This window comes from Littorina saxatilis, linkage group LG3 (genome assembly GCF_037325665.1).
Source record: "Littorina saxatilis isolate snail1 linkage group LG3, US_GU_Lsax_2.0, whole genome shotgun sequence".
Lineage (NCBI taxonomy): Eukaryota > Metazoa > Mollusca > Gastropoda > Littorinimorpha > Littorinidae > Littorina > Littorina saxatilis.
In genome coordinates this window covers 72,030,929-72,052,045 of record NC_090247.1, presented here as the reverse complement: position 1 = coordinate 72,052,045, position 21,117 = coordinate 72,030,929, and the positions used below count along the sequence as shown (strand labels likewise).

At 43.0% G+C, this 21,117-nt stretch overlaps 1 protein-coding gene across 8 annotated transcripts in view; it reads right to left on the bottom strand.

The window, feature by feature from the left end:
• Positions 1-899: 899 nt before the first annotated feature.
• LOC138963189 (uncharacterized) overlaps positions 900-21,117 on the bottom strand; it is a 109,094-nt gene continuing 88,876 nt past the window's right edge. For 3 of the 8 annotated variants that reach the window (XM_070335227.1, XM_070335234.1, XM_070335235.1), the window contains 10 exons: positions 20,303-20,503; positions 17,088-17,183; positions 13,108-13,204; positions 8,311-8,527; positions 7,502-7,587; positions 5,782-5,857; positions 4,876-4,967; positions 4,664-4,733; positions 4,042-4,185; positions 900-1,197 (listed from right to left, as the gene is read on the bottom strand). In XM_070335227.1, the coding sequence (XP_070191328.1) occupies positions 1,051-1,197; positions 4,042-4,185; positions 4,664-4,733; positions 4,876-4,967; positions 5,782-5,857; positions 7,502-7,587; positions 8,311-8,527; positions 13,108-13,204; positions 17,088-17,183; positions 20,303-20,503 (1,226 nt within the window). In that variant the 3' untranslated portion in view covers positions 900-1,050. Of the gene's footprint in view, positions 1,198-4,041; positions 4,186-4,663; positions 4,734-4,875; positions 4,968-5,781; positions 5,858-7,501; positions 7,588-8,310; positions 8,528-13,107; positions 13,205-17,087; positions 17,184-19,840; positions 19,880-20,302; positions 20,504-21,117 lie in introns of all 8 variants that reach the window. The other 5 variants (XM_070335231.1, XM_070335228.1, XM_070335229.1 and 2 more) reach the window with 5 other exon arrangements.

The window sequence follows — 21,117 nt, the reverse complement described above, 5'->3', positions numbered from 1 at the left end:
AATTTGCTCCAGGGGCTTGCAACGTAGTACAATGTATTACCTCACTGGGAGAATGCAAGTTTCCAGTACAAAGGACTTAACATTTCTTACATACTGCTTGACTAAAATCTTTACAAAAATTGACTATATTCTATACAAGAAACACTTAACAAGGGTAAAAAGAGAAACAGAATCCGTTAGTCGCCTCTTACGACATGCTGGGGAGCATCGGGTAAATTCTTTCTCGTCCCAACCAATATGGGACTCCCCCTAACCCGCGGGGGGTAATGCCAGATATGCCCTCACAGAGTACAGTACAAGAAACGACTCACAGGCATACACAGTGATACCTGTCTACAAGCATACACAGTGATACCTGTCTACATCGCATCCATTGAATAAAACACAAGGAGTATAGAATGCTGCATGTAAGAAAATTTGATCACTTCGACGATCAGGCACATTATTAGAATTAAATCTTTTTCGCAGATATATAGATCTGACACACAAAGAAGTGTTTTCAAGAAACAGATCTGTAATACAGAATCACAATTATGGACTTCCGAAAGCTCAGTTAATTTTAATGAGTTATCAAAGTGCTACGAACACAAACAATCAAATGCACACTTGTCACACCCGTCGAAAATTAACGTCCAGGACAATTTACCTACCTGAGCTTCTTTACAAAAATCACAAACTTAAGCATAACACCTGTAAGGCATATTTAGAGAAAATACAGCTATCTCCACCATATAACAATTAACACACACATTTCATTTTTTTGTACAGCAGGAAATACCAAGTAATTTTGATTTGCATAGAATGTACAGTGGAACCCCCCTTTTAAGACACCCCCCCCCCCCCCCCGCGCCCCCCCCCCCCCCTTCCCCCCTCCCCCCCTCCCCCCCCCCCCCCCCACCTTCAGACTTCCCCGATTTCAAGACCTTGCTTTTATAGATTTTCAGTTCATAAACTCTGTAAATTTACCTCCATTCTAAGATTCCCTCCTTTTTAAGACCTGATTTTTTTTTTTTTTTTCAAAAGAAGGTTCCACTGTATAAGATCTTCGCTCTATTCTGCGGGTTCTTGTTCTTGTTCTTGTTCTTGTTGTTGGTTGTATTCTTGTAGGTGCGGTGGGGGTAGAGATGGGGGCGCTAAGGTCATGAAGAGGGGGATGTGTGCAAGGTATTCAATTCTGTTCACTTGTGATGAGTAGTCCTGCACACAAAAATACGTATAGGTTACAACACGAGTGGTTTTTTATATGGCTTGTATTTCAGTCAAGACCCAGCGGATGAATATCATCGGGAGACACGAGCCTCTGGCGAGTGGCTCTCGATTGATATTCCCGCTGGGTCTTGACTGAAATACAAGCCATATAAAAAACCACTCGTGTTGTAATCTGTATATCCCATTCTACCATCAAACACAAAGTGTAGACTACTAGCGGCACTGTTGCGATCTGTGGACTGTAAAACAGTGGTGCCAGCGAGACTTAGCCCTTTTGCAACCTTAAACTAAGTGACCGTCGCTGAAAAAATAAAACGAATGAGTGCATCGATAAGTACGCGGTAACACTACTTTCAGACCATTTAAAAGCTTTAAGTAAAGGTTCATAAGTTGCAAGAAAGTAATGAAGTCGTATAGAAATTAATTTAGTTGAAGCGCACAATTCTTTTGTTTTGCGTTTCAGGTCGGCAGAACGGGCGAAACGGGTTTGGGACCCATTTGGCTTACTCGATTCAGAATCGATTCCACGTTGTTTTTCTCGAACGTGTTATTATACAATTAGGCTTATTGACAGAGAAGCAAATTTTAGGGAACAAATATGTAGGTTTAGATTTAACCATTTGCTCCCTATTTGAAATGTATCTACGTGATAAACTGTTTTGCGAGTGTGTTTGCATGAATGAACCTAAACTGGTATGGGTGTGAGGAAAACGGGACCGACTTGGTGAAGTCGCGAATTGCTGACACGTCTGTCACCGCCGATTGATTGCATTTTGAAGGAATATGACTGGATTACGGAAAAATACACACATGTTAAGTTCTTGGATACCTTCATCGCCAATGTGGACTTACTGCAGAGCCAGGCAAAAGAGTAGACTTGCTCGCAAAACACGTGAAACAGCCTATGTTTGATACCGAAGCCCAACCGTGCCAGCTAGGTAAGGACGCTTCTCGGTCTCGCTACGCATGTCACCAGTGACAGTGTTGTTGCTTTGAGTTTGACTAACAAACTCGAAACTGTCATTTAAAACATGAGCCAAATGTGTATTGATTGTGTGATTAGTCTATGTGACAGGGCTTCTATTATCTGTGCTCCCTAGCTTCTGTCAGTTCCCACACCGACACTGCCAGAGAAACTGAAGACGCACACCTCAAAAGTCGTCTGCTAACGATGCAAGGGAGGGTACTCGTGTTTTTGTTTTGGTTCGCTAGCATCTGGGTATCTTGTAAGTTGAATGTTCGTTTTTTTCAATCTGCATTGCTTTCATAATGAAGGAAACGTTTGTTTATTGCATCCCATACATCAGATCAGTTCTGAGATTCATTTTTGCGTGCAACTGATATGGTTTTCTGAGCCGTGCAATACGATTTTGGAACTTCATACAAATGTGTCACATTGTTCGGCGCGAGGTCAAAGGTCGGGAGGAAAGTAGTTCTTTGTCCAAATCGGAATCTGCACTATCATATATTTTTTGGAGTCCATGATGTATTTATTGAGCTATAAAAATACAACATATATACCCATACTGAAGTAACAGAGACAAAGAAGGGAGGTCATGGGATATAATGAAATATTATATAGAAGATTCCATTGACGATTTAATATACGAATATCAATACGATTTTTTAAAATAACTCTGTCCGGTTTGTATGGCTGGTGAAAGAGTAAATGCCCTTGCTTTCCTCTGACAAATAACTTCACACTCCTGTCCACGTGATTCCAACACACCCCTCGCTAGCGATTGGCCCCTCCAATGTTTGTCCAACACACCTCTCGCTAGCGATTGGCCCCTCCAATGTTTGTCCAAAACACCCCTCGCTAGCGATTGGCCCCTCCAATGTTTGTCCAACACACCCCTCGCTAGCGATTGGTCCCACGTATTTAGTCTTTCACAACCCATACAAACCCAACAGACTTATTTTCGGAATTCGTCCAGATCTATTCTCACACACATATTATACCTTAGTTTGAGGCACACAAACATTGTCAAGAAGAAGTCATGCCAAATCTTGCATAATAACTTGTAGGGAGTGAACCCGCATGGAAGACAGCTATTTTGTTAATATGCAACTGTTTTTCTATTTCTTTGTTTTTTTCAGTTTCTTGTTTTCATTGTTCGCTGCTTTTGTGTGTGATATTTATTCGCAGTGTTTCATATATTCAGCCACAGCTGCTTGGACCCTTGAAAGGGGTGGTTAGCTCTGCTTTGCTAAGCCACTTTGATAGTCCACACGCCAAAGTGTCCTGCTTTGTTTCATCTTGTTCCATTTAAAGCCCTGAATGAACAGTCACTTGACACGCCCAACTGTTGCAGGCATGAGAAGTGAATTCTGGCCAGAGATGGTCGACCTAAAAGAGAAACTGTGGGGCCCAGCGGAGTCCCTCTGGCAAACTGCAGACTTCGTCATGTCAACAACCTTGACAGTGTAGCATGGCAAAGGGAACCAGAAGAAGAAGAACAGTCACTTAAAGCGATATGATACCTACCAGAGACAAGGAGTCCATGATGGTGTTCCAGGTGGGAGAGTTCTCGTTGAGAATTAACAGTCACTTAAAGACATATGATACCAACCAGAAACAAGGAGTCCATGATGGTGTTCCAGGTGGGAGAGTTCTCGTTGAGAATTAACAGTCACTTAAAGACATATGATACCTACCAGAGACAAGGAGTCCATGATGGTGTTCCAGGTGGGAGAGTTCTCGTTGAGAATTAACAGTCATGCACTTAAAGACATATGATACCTACCAGAGACAAGGAGTCCATGATGGTGTTCCAGGTGGGAGAGTTCTCGTCGAGAATTAACAGTCACTTAAAGACATATGATACCTACCAGAGACAAGGAGTCCATGATGGTGTTCCAGGTGGGAGAGTTCTCGTCAAGAGGCTCCTTGCCCTGTGACTTGCTCACCAGGTCTCTCAGGGACTCAAGGCTGATGCGACCGCGCTGACTGCTGTCTGTTGACTGGAACAGGTCCTGAAAAAGATTTTAAAAATTGTATCAACTCTTCTTCTTCTTCTTCTCCGTTCATGGGCTTAGACTCCCACGTTCACTCATGTTTTTAGCACGAGTGGATTTTTACGTGTATGACCGTTTTTACCCCGCCATTCATACAGCATACGCCGATTTCAGGGGAGTATCAACTCAAATCACATATGTGCATTGCTCAAATTAGCTCAAATCCAATTGACCCTAATCAAATCAGGTAAAAAGACATAAATGTATTAAGTATCAAACCAGAGGGAGAGGTTTTTGTGCAGATTTGGTTCGCAAAATAAATAAATCAATAAATAAACAGATGAAAGATTGAAAAAGGTCGAGATAATAGTATTATACATATTATAATGGCACATCTCTTTGAAAAATACACGTATGGCCAACACAGCACAGGAAAGTTATGATAAAAACATTGAAAATAATATTTTACCAGTGTTAAAAACACAACATTACTTACCACGTAATGTATAATGGCTACCTCCAGTGTCTCAAAATTCAGTTTTCCATAAGCCTCTTGTGCGGGACCACTGAAAATTAATATAGAAATGACAAAGAGGTGAGAAATAGAAGATACACTTAACTTTCTGTGCTCTCCTACGTGAAGACAAAGTGGTGTATAATACCCTTAAATTAAGAATTAAGGTTTAAAACGTCAAATAAAAAACTTACGTGAGGGCGGCTACCCGTGACGTTAGCTGTGTCATCATCAAGAACTCATCCACACCAAAGAAGGCAGCACTGGACCGCGTGATCTCGTACACCTACACAAATATCACCAGTCTTGTAATATAGGGCTGCCGCTGCATTCAGAATTTCCAGCAATTTAGAATACGAGTTGGTGAAAGACAGGAAGTCTTTATTGAAGCAAAATGTCTTGGAAAGAGATATCAGATGAAAGAAATTATCCCGAAAAATGTCTTTCATTTCATATTAATTGTTTGTTTGTCTGTCCACTATAAAGACCATTGTGTTGGTGTACTTGTATGTTTTTTGATTCTGAATTTGGGAACTTTAGCAGTCTATCTGTTTTGGGAATGCTTAAAAAATAGAGTCTTAAAAACAGACCTAGTGGCTGTTGTGGTTGATGAAAACATCTACAAAATAAATGCTCATAAAAACATTGTTGTTGCATTGTTAATGCATATCCCATGGCCCAAGGAATAACACACATGCAAGTGCTCGTTTGACAATCTGTATATAGCTTCAATACTCTATACAGGAATATCCAGCAGCTATCTTTCTCAACCCTTTGACTGTCGAAAGAAGTAAGCTTAAAACTCCACACACAAAATCATAGGTAAAATAATCAGACCAAAACTGAAAAAATGGTCTCCAGGGGAGTCAATCATCTTGCTGCAATTCAAAGGGCGTTATACAGTGGTTGTTTCCCTTGTCAGAGTATTGATTTTTTTGATTTTTTTCTTTTCATGCTTGCAAAAAACGTGTTTGATAGTATTGTTGCAATCAAGGATTCAAAGCAATACCTCATGTTATCCAATGTTCAGTAGGATGACAAGTGATAATAAAGTATTTATTAAGTCTTCTGGCCAATGTTTTACTGTTAATGGTGCTTACCTGTTTGACAAAGTCCTCCTGCTGCTGGGAGAATTCTTTGGGTAACTGTGACTTGAGCTGGTGGTACTGAAGGTGACTGCAACATTGATACAGATTAAATAGCAACACTGTTTGTTTGCGAGTCATTCAGTTGTCAAACCTAGGTGTTCAGGGCTAAGGTACAGAAAGTGAAACTGGGTTCCACCCAACTGGTATATATGGTAAGCAGCCCAGGCGTTGGATTGGTTGAAATTAAAATGTATTGTGATTTCAACCAATCAAACTCCGCAGCTGGTTCCCATCCAGTTGGGTGCGACCCAGTTTCACTTCGTGCACCTCACCTCGGATGACCTTGGCCAGGATCCTGAATCTTGCAAAATGTCTAAATGGTTGCAATGAGTGCAGCTCCCTGTCAAATGACCAATACAACTTAGTGAAGCTAGGCTTGCAAGAAAAACAGTAACTTAAAGCTTGTGAGATTGTTTTTTTCTCTGTCAACATTGGCTGAACCATAAACTGTCATTGGAACAGCAGGCGATGTTCTTCTTCTTCTTCTTCTTCTTCTTCTTAGTGTTATTATTATTGGCTGTGTAAATTGTAGTGATGGGAATGCCCAACACAGCCTGCCATCTGATGATCAGATGCCCAACCTACAGCGCCATCAGCAGACCATCCTCTTCCGCCTACGGACTGGACACTGTCGACTGCGTGCCCACATGCACCGCCTTGGTCTGTCGCACACACCGAACTGCCCGTGCGAAACAGGCCCACAGACCCCGGAGCACATCCTGCAGACCTGCCCGCTCCACCAGGAAGCCAGAACAGATCACTGGCCACAAGGTGCCACACTGCAGGAGCAACTCTGGGGCACCAAAGACTCCCTGATCCTGACCACTAGCTTTATTCAAGCTACAAAACTTGAAGTCTGACCTGAGGCCCAAAATCCTGGAACGCCGAAGAAGAAGAAGAAAGGTAGTGATGATAATGACAGCGGGGTCCTGTTTGTTACCAGGGCCGGACCCAGGGGGGGTTCCAGGGGTTCCGGAACCCCACCCCTGGAAAAAGCATGTACCTTGCTTTGAGTGGTTTTGTTTGTTTGTTTTTTTAAAATAAATTTTGTGTGTCTCTAACAAATTTTATTCAATGTGAAATCCGACGAGAAAAAGGTACCCCCCCCCCTCCCCCCCCACCAACTCACACTGACAGGCCTTAACCCTCAAAACAAGGCCCAGAATGCACCAGATTGCACAGATTTTAACCGTTTTTCAAAACTTTTTCCGGGGGAGCATATGCCCCCGGACAGCAGGCGCGCGCTTGTGGCTTCGCCACTTCGCTGATTTGCCCCCCCAAAAAAGGAGGAAACCCCCCCCCCCCCCCCTTACAATTCATTTGGTCCGTCCCTGGTTACCACCATGTAACATTGACAAGAAAACCCAGATAGAAACTGTGCAGGTCAGGCAACAGTGACAGCTCTAAACTGATAGCACGATCATTCGGCGACAAGACGCCACACACTGCAACTAGAGAAGAAACTCTGAAAATGATGTTTCCCCCAAAACTGACCCATCCATGGTGGTATCCAGTCTTTGCAACCATTGATCATGTAACATTGACAAGACTACCAAGAAGGCAACAGGCCAGGCAATAGTGAAAACCTTAAACTGATAGCACGATAATTCGGCGACAAGACACTACTAAACTAGAGAAGTAACTGTGAACAGTATGTTTCCCCCAAACTGACCCATCCATGTCGGTGTCCAGTCTCTGGAACGTCTGTCGTAGGTTGAACGCTTGTTCTGCTGATACTCCCTGCAGCTCCACGCCAGCCTGCAGAAGACAACAAAACTCATAAAGGTCTGTGAATTAACCTAATAGCTTTGTTTGTGTATTTGTTTGGTCTCACACACACACACACACACACACACACACACACACACACACACACACTGTGCGCGCACACACACACGCACACACACACAAACACACCTCCGCATACATGCAAGCTCTGATTCCGTGTGTGTGTGTGTATGTGTCGACGGCTGCCATGCAAACGTCTTGCCACGCCCCAAAACCCCTTCTGCTAACGCCCATTGGCTAATGTAACATTTTGGGTGTGTGTGATTTCTGGGTGCTGGTCTTACGGCTGTCATAAACAGGTCAGCCCCCGCTCTCTCTCTCTCTCTCTCTCTCTCTCTCTCTCTCTCATAACCCCCTCTAAACTCCCATTGGTTAATATAAAAATATAATCATCCTCCACCCTGAGTGGATTGGGTGTGTGTGATGTCTGGGGGCTAGTCTGACGGCAGCCATACACGGGTCTGGCCACGCCCCTCTCTCTCTTTCTCTCTCTGATAACCCCGTCTAAACTCCCATTGGCTAATATAAAATTTAATCACGCCCACCTTGAGCGGATTGGGTGTGTGTGATTTCTGGGGGCTGGTCTGCCGTACACAGGTCTGGCCACACCCTCTCCCTCTCTCTCCCTCCCTCTCTGTCTAGCAACTCCCTCTAAACTCCCATTGGCTAATATAAAAATATATCATCCCCCACCTTGAGCGGATTGGGTGTGTGTGATTTCTGGGGGCTGGTCTGCCGACTGCCATACACAGGTCTGGCCACACCCTCTGAAGTCGAGGGCGGGGCTTCGGGAGTGAGTCTCTTCTCTGTGCCCATGCCTGAGGTCACTTTGACCACTTCTTTTTGCTTGGGTTTGGTCAGGAACAGCTCATTTTTGTCCGCACCATCCTCTCTGCCTTGGGGTCGAGGTCTGCAGATGTTTAGTCAATAATGATCAGGTTTTCCCAAAAAATTATTCGGAGAAATAAAAATAGCAATGCCACATAAAATCAATTGAATCAATGGATTGCAACAGCAAGTTCAACAAGTAGGTGAGTGGCTATCCGTAATCAATCATTTGTTGTTGTTCTTCTCTTTTTCTGTGGTTAGCTCTTCAACTGAACTCTTTTCTCAGAAAACGTATCGTATATTTCAATAGTTTGGATGTATTTTCAACACGCAAAGCATTCTTAATCCTTTGTAAGCCAGTATGTCTTGATGAAAGACTGGGAAACAACCATCACAAGAACAACAACAATTACAAGAACAACAACAATTACAAGAACAACAGCTATACAACAACAACAACAACAACAACAACAACAACAACAACAACAACAACAACAACAACAACAACAACATGCTTCACACATATTTAGATGGACTAGAAGAGTACAACATTTACTACATAGCACCGTCGCGATATAACCTTGAACGGTTGAAAACGACGTTAAACACCAAATAAAGAAAGAAAGACTACATAGCAGTAAGCTTCAGAGTAGTAAGCGTCTCAATATCAAGAAGGTATTCTGAGAAAATAAAGCATAAAGCTGCTTTGATACAATCAAGCAATGTTGAATACAAAGTAGTGTAGCTACAGAGACAAAGCAGTCAAAGTGGGTATAGACTATCTTGAGTTACAAAAGGCAGGAAGGAAGGAAGGAAGGAAGGAAGGAAGGTAGGTAGGTGGGAACTGAGGTAGGTAGGTAGGTAAATAAATAAATAAGGAAAGAAGGAAGAAAGGAAGGAAGGAAGAAAGGAAGAAAGGAAGGAAGGAAGGAATACAAAATACAAAACTACGCACATGAGTCATACACACAATCTTTTATCAAACAGCAGGGCAGGAAAATTTGGCCAAAAATACACTCGATTTTCAACTGACTAACTAACTAGGGGATCCTTTATATCCAGGGCCGGACCCGGGGGGGGGGGGGGGGGTTCCAGGGGTTCCGGAACCCCACCCCTGGAAAAAGCATGTACCTTGCTTTGAGTGTTTTTTTATTTTATTAATTTTTTTTTAAAGAAATGTTGTGTGTGTCTCTAACAAATTTTATTCAATGTAAAATCCGATGAGAAAAAGGTACCCCCCCCCCCCCCCCACAATGCTGCTCTTAACCCTCAAAACAAGGCCCAGAATGCACCAGATTGCACAGATTTTAACCGTTTTTCAAAAATTTTCCGGGGGAGCATGCCCCCGGACCCCCCTAGTTCGCAGCAGGTGCGCGCTTGTGGCTTCGCCACTTCGCTGATTTGCCCCCCCCCCCCCCAAAAGGAGGACCCCCCCCCCCCTTACAACTCATTTGGTCCGGCCCTGATATCCTCACAGGAAGTTTTCCAATTAGGGACATGAGTTGGTGATATGCTAAAATTCCAACTGATGAAAGAAAAGTTAAGGGGCTTACTGTCCGTCAGGTCTAAATTGCCTATATTGGACATGACTTGGTTTATACGATAGTTTAATAAAAAAATAAAAAAAAACCAACAACACACTAGACAGCTGCTTATTCATCTTTCGTCACGGTGCCCCGCAGCTGAAACAAAAGCGAGAAAAAAAGCAACATGCGTACGTGGATTGCCTGCTCCTTTGTCCTTGACCTACATCATCCCGTTGGCCAAGGTCAAGGTGAAGGTCATCGGCACGGGAGCCAGGGGGGAAATGTATCTCCAGTTCCAAACGGTTACCCGTAATGCTACCGACTATACTACCCGTGTGTTCTGGGGTGCCCGTATTGCTGTGTAATCTGGAGAGGGATACATGGTTGATCAAGCAGAATACAAGCGAAGCATAGCCTTACATTGAAGCAAATAGCTAAGTTTGTACAGCGAAGCATAGCCATACATTGACGCAAATAGCTAAGTTTGCACAGCAAAGTATAGCCTAACATTGACGCAAATAGCTAAGTTTGTACAGCAAAGTATAGCCTTACATTGACGCAAATAGCTAAGTTTGTACAGCAAAGTATAGCCTTACATTGAAGCAAATAGCTAAGTTTGTACAGCAAAGTATAGCCTTACATTGACGCAAATAGCTAAGTTTGTATAGCAAAGCATAGCCAAATACAATAACAGTATTGAATATGAAACAAGGCTGTCAGGGCAAAGCCGCACTCTAGGATCGTTTATTTTCAGCAATATAAAAAACCCAGAGTGTAACAACCATCGTAACTTGAGTGAAATAGACAAACTCTGTCGGGTTTTTATGGGTTGGGAAAGAGTGAATTCTCTTGCTTTTAGTGAAGCAAGCTTTCAACACGTGCACCTTGTCCACGTGTTTTAGACACCCCCCTCGCTAGTGACTGGCCTAGCCTATAATGCCACGTGGGAAAGTTTGCCTTAATAAAAGCAAGAGTAGTCACTCTTAAACAACCCATACAGACCCGACAGAGTTATTTCCGAACATCGTCTACTGTACAGTAAAAATATTAAGCAAAAATAACAAACAAAAGAAGCAGGTTAAAATATAGCTGCTTACATTTTGCAAGCTGGCTACCACAAAGCAGCTACACAGCAATACAAGCACAACTCAGTTCTTACAGACAGTACACAGCAATACAAGCACAACTCAGTTCTTACAGACAGCTAAACAGCAATACAAGCACAACTCAGTTCTTACAGACAGCTACACAGCAATACAAGCACAACTCAGTTCTCAGTACAGACAGCTACACAGCAATACAAGCACAACTCAGTTCTTACAGACAGCTACACAGCAATACAAGCACAACTCAGTCTTACAGACAGCTACACAGCAATACAAGCACAACTCAGTCTTACAGACAGCTACACAGCAATACAAGCACAACTCAGTTCTTACAGACAGCTACACAGCAATACAAGCACAACTCAGTTCTCAGTACAGACAGCTACACAGCAATACAAGCACAACTCAGTTCTTACAGACAGTACAGAAGCACGAAGAGACGTATGACACGTATGACAGAAGTTTTATAAAAATGAAAATCTGCGATGTAGCTCAAAATGGGAAGAAGACTGACGATTTGGGTGAGGGTGGAGAGGTACGCGAAGGACATAAGAACAGAACACTGGGTAGGGAGAAGAAGAAGAAAGTAGTGCTGCTGACGACGAATTCCGAACCACTTCAAGTCGCGACAGTCAATGACCACAATAGACGATGTTGGAAAATAACTCTGTCGGTTTTGAATGGGTTGTGATAAGTGAATACTCTTGCTTTTAGGCCTAAAAACAAAATAGGTGTGGTTACGGTAACCCGACCTATCCTATTTTTAAGGGCCAACCCTATAACTTTTTATTACATTTGTCAAAACAAAAAAACAAAAAAAACAAAAAACAGTGCAGAAAACGCAATGAAAGCGAAAGCGCTCGAGTCGCACACTTATTTCCCTGTCAAGTAGGTTTAATTTGTACACATTAGAAAAAAAAGTGAAAAAAAAAGTGATTGCCTACCTTCCTACCCTATTATTTTTGGCTATGTTACCTTAACCACACCTATTTTTTATTTGTTTGGCCTTATTGAGGCAACATTTCAAAACCACATGACAGTAGCGACGAGTGTTTCTGAAACACATGGACAAAATGCACGTCTTGAAAGCTTGCTTTACTAAAAGCAAGAGAATTCACTCTTTTCCCACGTGACGTTGTACCCCAGAAACAAGTGGACAAACAGAGCACGTGTAGAAAGTTTGCCTCAATAAAAGGACAACCCATACAAACCCAACAGAGTTATTTCCGGAGTACGTCTATTGAAACTTCCGCAAAAAGCAACGCAAAGCATCCGCCCAACAAAATAAACGATACAAGAGCTGGCCATCATCTGTTTGAATCTCTTGTCTAAAGTCAATCAAAGCAGAAAAATGTGTTTTGTAGCGATATATGCATCACACAAAACCTTTTGACTTATTGAGTCGGGAGCATGCAGGCAATGGCTTAGGGTACTCGGGTTTTCAGATTTTTAATGACCAAAGTCATTAATTAATTGTTAAGCCTCCGAGCTGAAATGCAATACCAAAGTCCGGCCTTCGTCGAAGATTGCTGGGCCAAAATTTCAATCAATTTGATTGAGAAATGAGAGTGTGACAGTACTGCCTCAACTTTTACAAAAAAACAGATATGACGTCATCAAAGACATTTATCAAAAAAAGGAAAAAAACGTCTGGGGATATCATTTCCAGGAACTCTCATGTCAAATTTCATAAAGATCGGTCTAGTAGTTTACTCTGAATCGCTCCACACACACACACACACACACACACACACACACACACACACACACACACACACACACTGCACGACCCTCGTCTCGATTCCCCCTCTATGTCAAAATATTTAGTCAAAACTTGACTAAATGTAAAAAGAAGACTAATTACTCGATTGCCAACACTTGCGTCATACGCAATGAATGACACACGCTTTGCAGTGCTTATTGTGGGAACGCCAATGACCGGTTGATGTGGTCGAATCTGACCCCACCTGCAAAATGAACAGCAGCAGCAACAAAAGAAGAAGAAATACCAGCCTAGAACAAGCACTAACAGTAATTGGTTTTGTTCCTCTACCCACGCTGCACTGCGGCTGGTGTTAGGCTGGCTGCTCTGGGACTTGGACTGGTTCGTGTCATCCCGCTGCAACCCTGTACACAGAACAGTGTTTCTCTGTGAGTTGGTGAGTCCAGACACAAATCTCTTTTCAAGTCACAGTTCTTCCCGCTTGAACATTTCACAACAGAAATATAATTTATGTGGAGAAATGGTTAGGCATTTTTGTTGCGTCGTTTCGCATGCGATCCAAATTATGCGACTAATTTGAATACCCATCATGCAAAGTCACTTCCTTCCCCTACTTTAAATAAGAAGTCCGGCCTTCGTCGAAGATTGCTGGGCCAAAATTTCAATCAATTTGATTGAAAAATGAGGGTGTGACAGTGCCGCCTCAACTTTTACAAAAAGCCGGATATGACGTCATCAAAGACATTTATCGAAAAAATGAAAAAAAATGTCTGGGGATATCATACCCAGGAACTCTCATGTCAAATTTCATAAAGATCGGTCCAGTAGTTTACTCTGAATCGCTCTACACACACAAACGCACACACACACACATACACACACACACACACACACATACACCACGACCCTCGTCTCGATTCCCCCTCTATGTTAAAACATTTAGTCAAAACTTGACTAAATGTAAAAACGTAGCAATAAACAAAATATATACATACTTAAAAAAGCTTTCGGATACAAAACAACCTCACACAGCAAAAATGACAAAGAAAACGTATTACGTCAAAGCCTTGATGAACGATTAAACCTTTAGCCTGATACCATAGTCCACAAAATTAATACATTCACCAATCCTTTATTGCCCAAAGAAACCGCCTCACCAAGGTATTAAGCCTAACATTTATTGAGCAAAGTTGATTTCGCAAAATCTATTTCGCGAAGCTGGTTGCTTGAAGCTTTGGCGCTGAATTCTCAGTAAATAGTTGCTTGAAGCTTTGGCGCTGAATTCTCAGTAAATAAAAAGACTTCGCGAAGTCGACCTTGGGCTGAATTCAGGACATCCTTTAACCACAGCTGGGAGGAGGGAAAGGAGGAACGACTCCAAGACAACATCACAACCCCACCACACATACCCATCAAAGGCCTCACCGAGTTGTTTTACAGCCACATGGAAGGAGGACGAAGGAACAACTCCGCCAAAAGACAACTTCACAACACCACCCTCCATCATCACAAGCAAACGCCTCACCAATCTAAGCTGTTTACGGCAACTGGGGCGAAATAATCACCCAACCCTGATCAAGTTTCATAACCCCACCACCAATCACCAGCAAACACCTCACCTACCTGTTCTCGAGAACTGAAGCGACATCACCGAACCCCGATAAAGTTCCACAACCAAACACCAGTCACCGATCAAACACCTCACCGAGGAGTTTCGGACCACCAATGGGTAGAAAACCCAGATCTGTCCGAATATTGGGCCCGCCCCAAATACAAAGCCCCTGGCAGCCGGTAGATGCTCGGTCAAAGGACTCTTGGCAACGGAAACGTACTTTCCGTTTACCTACACACAGAATGTTCACACTCAACGGATGGGGCAATGGCCTATATGATTAAACAATCCAATCCAACCCACATTCAACGGATGGCTATGGTGTTGCTTAGTGGTAATAGAAAATAGACAGTAAGGTGTATACAGAGGCAGTTAGGCAGGTTAATTAATACACAGTGTTTCTATATACAACGGATGGCTATGGTGTTGCATTGTGGTAATGGAAAATAGAGCAAAACAAATCAACAGGAGATGGAGCCCGGTAGCTCAGTTGGTAGAGCACTGGACTTGCAGGGACGTAGCACCCGGTAGGGCATGTAGGGCGACCGCCCGACCACTTTTTCCGTAAAAAAAAAAAAAAAAAGAGAGAGAGAGAGAGAGAGAGAGAGAGAGAGAGAGAGAGAGAGAGAGAGAGAAGAGAGAGAGAGAGAGAGAGAGAGAGAGAGAGAGAGAGAGAGAGAGAGAGAGAGAGAGAGAGAGAGATCTACCAACAGAACACCCCAGTAGTATTCACGCGATGGCATAAGGTCGGTTTTTTTGGGGTTTTTTTTTGTGTGTTAGTCTTGGTCAACTGCTGGAATAGGATGACGCCTTATTTTGACGAGAACGTCACACGTGACGAGTTCCGTCAGGCCATAAAAGTATTGGCGCCAATTTAGTGAAAATTGCTTCTTCGTCCGTCTGCTCCCATGAGAAACAATGGAGGTAAGAAATGTTTTGTATATTCTGTGTGTGAAGCTGGGGTCAGACTGAGGGGTGAGTGATTGTGTGTCAACCGTAAGTACGCCATAACAATTGAGTAACACAGTAACTTGAGGGGTTAACATTGTCACATGAAACAACATGTAGAGAGAGAATTGAACAATGGACACAAGTGTGCATCCTGGTTGTGATGGATCGAAAACGCGCTAAAAATATTCTGACAAATCCCTCTATTTTTCAGTCATCACTCAGGCTGCCAATGTTGATGGCTGGACGGATCAATAAATTGCTTGTTTAGAAGTAAACCAGTTTGTCAATCCTTGCTTTTTAACACACTAGACAATAATGAAGACGAAAGTCATTTGAAGTAAGTGCTCATCACATTCAACGTATCGGAATTTAGATATAAATGTAAGTCGATTGATAATCACTGATACATTCACCAGCCCGTTGTTTGGTGGAGGATGGAAAGATGATTAGATGGAACTGAGCTCAGAAGGCACGAAATCGCATCATGTTTTCTTTCTTTTTTAGACCATTACAAGGGGACGGGAAGGGGGGGGGGGGGGCGGTAGTGTAAGCCCCATATTTCCTTAGCTGTCTCAGCATTTTGTCTTCCATTTTTTTCCGCCCTACCACTTTTATTAGGTGTGCTACGTCCCTGACTTGTGATCGAAAGGTCGCAGGTTCGAATTCGGGCCGGGACGGACACGGGTCAACTTTATGTGCAGACCCAGAGACGGAAGCCATGTCCCACCCCCGTGTCATCACAATGGCACGTAAAAGACCTTGGTCATTCTGCCATAAGTGCAGGTGGCTGAATACACCTAAACACGCAGACACCTGGGTAGCGCGACTCCGTTGCTGCTAGCTTTCCACTGGGAGGAAGCGACCCGAATTTCCCAGCGATGGGACAATAAAGTAATGAAAATGAAATGAAATGAAAAAATGAAATGAAATGAAGCAAAACTAATCAGCGGGAGATAGCTTATCCAAATACATGTACTCCCTCATTCACAAATCTCTGGCAGACGGGGTGAGAGGGAAGGGTGAGAGGGAAGGGTGAGAGGGAGGGGTGAGAGGGAAGGGTGAGAGGGAAGGGTGAGAGGGAAGGGTGAGAGGGAAGGGTGAGAGGGAGGGGTGAGAGGGAAGGGTGAGAGGGAAGGGTGAGAGGGAGGGGTGAGAGGGAAGGGTGAGAGGGAAGGGTGAGAGGGAAGGGTGAGAGGGAAGGGTGAGAGGGAAGGGTGAGAGGGAAGGGTGAGAGGGAAGGGTGAGAGGGAAGGGTGAGAGGGAAGGGTGAGAGGGAAGGGTGAGAGGGAAGGGTGAGAGGGAAGGGTGAGAGGGAAGGGTGAGAGGGAAGGGTGTTGGTGGAGGGGGTAAAAAGAAGAGGTGGTCCTGTCTACAAACAAACAAACAAACAAATGAAGTGGAAAAACACATTTAAAAATGACTAGATAACTTGGTCAAGACCGTCCGTGACAAAGCCTTTTTGTTGTTGTTGAAAATAAGTTATTACGTAGATTTGTACGGACGAAAGCAGCAAAAATAGATATAATTGTAAAATACAACAAACAAGGTGTATACAGAGGCAGTTAGGCAGGTTAATTAATACACTATTCAGCAAACATATATTGATTTCGATCACACGTAAAAAAGGGTCGAAGATATACTGTCAAATATCACGCTGAAACTACAAATTCGTTCACACTCAAAAATACACAAGAAGCTAGAAAACGGCGAGGAAAACTTTATACTGGGTAAATTGAGTCGAGCCTGAAGGTTGGTGACCGTTCTCTTCTCCTTGGCCAGCAAGATAGGAGACCGGCGGCCATCCTTTTCATCTCGTTGCACTGATAAGTGATAAGGCCAAAACAAAAATGAGTTGTGGTTGAGGTAACGTGGGCCATCCATCCTCCCAAACACACCCATCCCCCATTACTCCCTTCCAACTAACGATGGCGGGTAGGCCAATGCTTCAAATATATTTTAAATTCTTATTATCACTACATGTATTACAAAGGCTGTAACAACATTGCAATAATTCCAGGAATTAGTAGTTTCTCAAACATTCAGATGTACACCAAGAGTTAAGAGTTAAGAGTGGAGATTTTTCCGATCTCCCAGGTCAACTTATGTGCAGACCTGCTAGTGACTTAACCCCCTTCGTGTGTACACACAAGCACAAGACCAAGTGCGCACGAAAAAGATCCTGTAATTCATGTCGGAGTTCGATCGGTGGGTTATGGAAACACGAAAATACCCAGCATGCCTACCCAACGAAAGCGGAGTGAAGCTGACTATGCTCTCAGAGTATAGTGTGGGGAACTCAAATGGGCAAACGAGCTCACACGTCACCAGAATTTCTGGAACGCTGAAGAAGAAGAACACCAAGAACATCTTCTTTAACGCTGCGCTTGATGTCTTCTTCATTGTTCATTTGTTTGACAGTTGAACAAAGTTATTGAGTCGGGAGCATGCAGACAATAGCTTAGGGTACTCGGGTTCCAGTTAGCATTTGCTGTGTTTTCCTCCACGCCCAAAACAATCTTCTTCTTCTTCTTCTTCTTCTTCTTCTTCTTCTTCTTCTTCTTCTTCTTCTTCTTCTTCTTCTTCTTCTTCTTCTTCTTCTTCGTACTTGGGCTTAGACTCCCACGTTCACTCATGTTTTTAGCACGAGTGGATTTTTACGTGTATGACCGTTTTTAGCCCGCCATTCAGGCAGCATACGCCGATTTCGGGGGAGGCATGCTGGATATTTTCGTGTCTCTATAACCCACCGAATTCTGACATGGATTACAGGATTTTTTTCGTGCGTGTACACACAAAGGGGGTTAAGTTACTAGTAGGTCTGCACATAAGTTGACCTGGGAGATCGGAAAAATCTCCACTCTTAACCCACCAGGCGGCAGCGACTGGGATTCGAACTCACGACCTCCCGATTAGGAGGCCGACGTCTTACCACCACGCCACTGCGCCCGTCCCAAAAACAATCACTGAGCTTCACGCGATCCATGTTAGGTATACCACAGTTTGGAAACGTTCACAGAGAACATAAATGTATATGGCTTTTTCCACGGAGGATAAAAGCGCGCGGACTTCTTTGTAAACTACCCATTGAGATACGAGTTAACAGTTTAAAAGTTGACAATTATAAATTTGCTCAAAGACTAAAATCCAGTAAACGGTTATTGGTCATCCGGGAGTAACAAAAGAAGAATGTAAAAGCACAGAAGTAACCCAAACTTGCAAAGTCATCTAAAATTAACAAAACGAAATCAAGAAGTGCAAAGATATCTTGTTGGAAAGATTTACAACTGAAGCAGTTACAATTACATGAAGGTAAGGCAAAAAAAAAAATAGTCTGTTTACGGTAACCCGACCGACCCTATTTTTTTCGCGCGACCCTACACTTTTTTCTGGCATTTGGGGAAAAAAAAAAAATCTGCAAAATAACGTAAAAATATGGTTTTTTGAAAAAAAAAAAAAAAAAAATCCCGACCTACCGACTCTATTTTTTGGGCCTATGTTACCGTAAACAGACCTCTTCTTTTTTTTGGCCTAAAATTGAATTTAAAAAAAAAAGCAAATGCTAACACGACTCGATCATCTTCGACATAAGTAGTATGAATCAGAAACAAATTACCTGCTGCCTTTATTCCATAGACATTGAAGAAAATAATAATGTCCTACTTTTTGACCCTTACCCTACCCCAGTGTGACCTTGAACTATGACAAGGATCAACCAGACTTTGTTCATGTCCAGGAGTCATCCAACCCTCGAAGTGTGCGTAGTGTCAAAGTGATAGTTTTAACAACGAAAAGGGTTCAAGAAAATAATACATTTATATATTTTTTTTAATTCAAACTTGACCCACTTTGACCTTGAAACTTGAGGCAGATCAATCAGACGTGGGTTATGTATGCAAACGATCAAACCATGGGAGCATGTGAAATTTTAAAGCTTTTGCTTCAAAAACGTTGAGAAAATGTTTTCCATTTTTGACTCGCACATGACCGCGCTCTGACCTTTAAATTTGACTACAGTCAACCAGACTTGGGTTATCTCTGACCTCTTCAATCCCTAGAAGTGTGTGAAGTTTTAAAGCTCTAGCCTCAATAACATATATATCAGAAAACCCCAACGTTATTTGTGTTGTGGTCTGCAGACAGCCAGACGGCTTTGGCTTAACACTGCTCATTACAAGGACTCTCCGGATTACTAAAATGAGTTAAAAAAAAACCAATCCTGATGAAAAGAATTAAACTAACTAAACAAGGAAGATGACCCCCAAAAACGTTAACATTATTCGTCAACAGGCTTTTTAGCAGCACGGATGATTTGACGCAGCTAAGTGAATTTTTCTGAAATGCCTATACTAAGACTATACGTGTTACTGAAGTCTTGACAGACTACCTACATATGTTAAGTAATATGGCCTGTTGATGTTATGTTTGAAAATCTACTCATAAGCTACATTACTTTTGCTGCCTGCAACTATCTTCTTACCGAACACAAAGTTTTGGTATCGTTCTGGAGGTTGGTATTCTAGATGGAATATAAGACACAAATTACTTTCTGTAAATCGAATTCGTTACTTATATAATCTATGTTACTATTACATTATTTATTATTAATTTACTTCAAAGGGGAACATCTAAAACACCAGTAATGTTAATTTTCTTGGCCGGAAAATTTACGCTGAAAACGTGACTGGACCATCTAAATAAAACCGAAAAGGGTGAAGGTGACGGATACAAAGACAATGACTAGGGGATTCACTGACAAACACACACATACTCCCCCCCCCCCAGACACACACACACACAAACACATGTACTTCTGAGCGCGAGCGTAGAAGATACGCCGCATGAGCAAATGTATATCAAATCCGTCTTTTTTTCTGAGAATTTAACCCGAATCAGCAACTTACAACAACAACAACAACAACAACAACAACACAACCCTTACCCGCACGAGCTGGTGTTTGCGTTTTGCTGATGCTTGGCAGCTGGTTGAAGCGCTTGCCCCGGATAATGGAGCGAGTGCGAGGCTCCTCTCCCAGTGTCAGCGAGATCTGACGCTCAAAGGGGGAGGGCGACTGTATGCCTAGCAGGGCTAGCGACTCGCCCGGCGCCCTTTGCAAGGAGGCTGGTGCTGAGATGCGTACAGCTGAAAAAATAATACAGGAAACTGACGGTTTTTGTTCCACACAAAGACAGAGGAGACTCATGTTTAGTGTCAGAATTGTCAGCGAGATCTGATGCTCAAAGGTGGGCGACTGTATGCCTAGCAGGGCTAGTGAATCGCCCGGTGCCCTTTGCAACGAGACTGGTGCTGAGATGCGTGTACTGCTGAGAGAGAACAAACCGGGAAAGATTTTTATATTAGAAGCTCAAAGCGAAAACCTGTTGTGTTTCGTGTAAGTGTCAGCGAGATCTGACGCTCAAAAGAGGGCGACTGTATGCCTAGCAGGGCCAGCGACTCGCCTTGGGCCCTTTGTAAGGAAGCTGGTGCTGAGATGCGCACTGCTGGAAAACAAGAATCAAGGAAGCTGAGATTTGTTATTTTCAAAATAAGAAACAAATTAGGACAAAGAGCCACATGTTTGGTGTCAGAAGTGTCAGCGAGATCTGGCGCTCAAAGCAGGGCAACTGTATGCCTAGCAGGGCTAGCGACTCGCCTTGGGCCCTCTGTAAGGAAGCTGGCGCCGAGATACGTACTGCCGGAAGTAGAAAGTGAAGATTTTTCGTTGAACGTGAGACAACATTAAACAAAAAAACAGT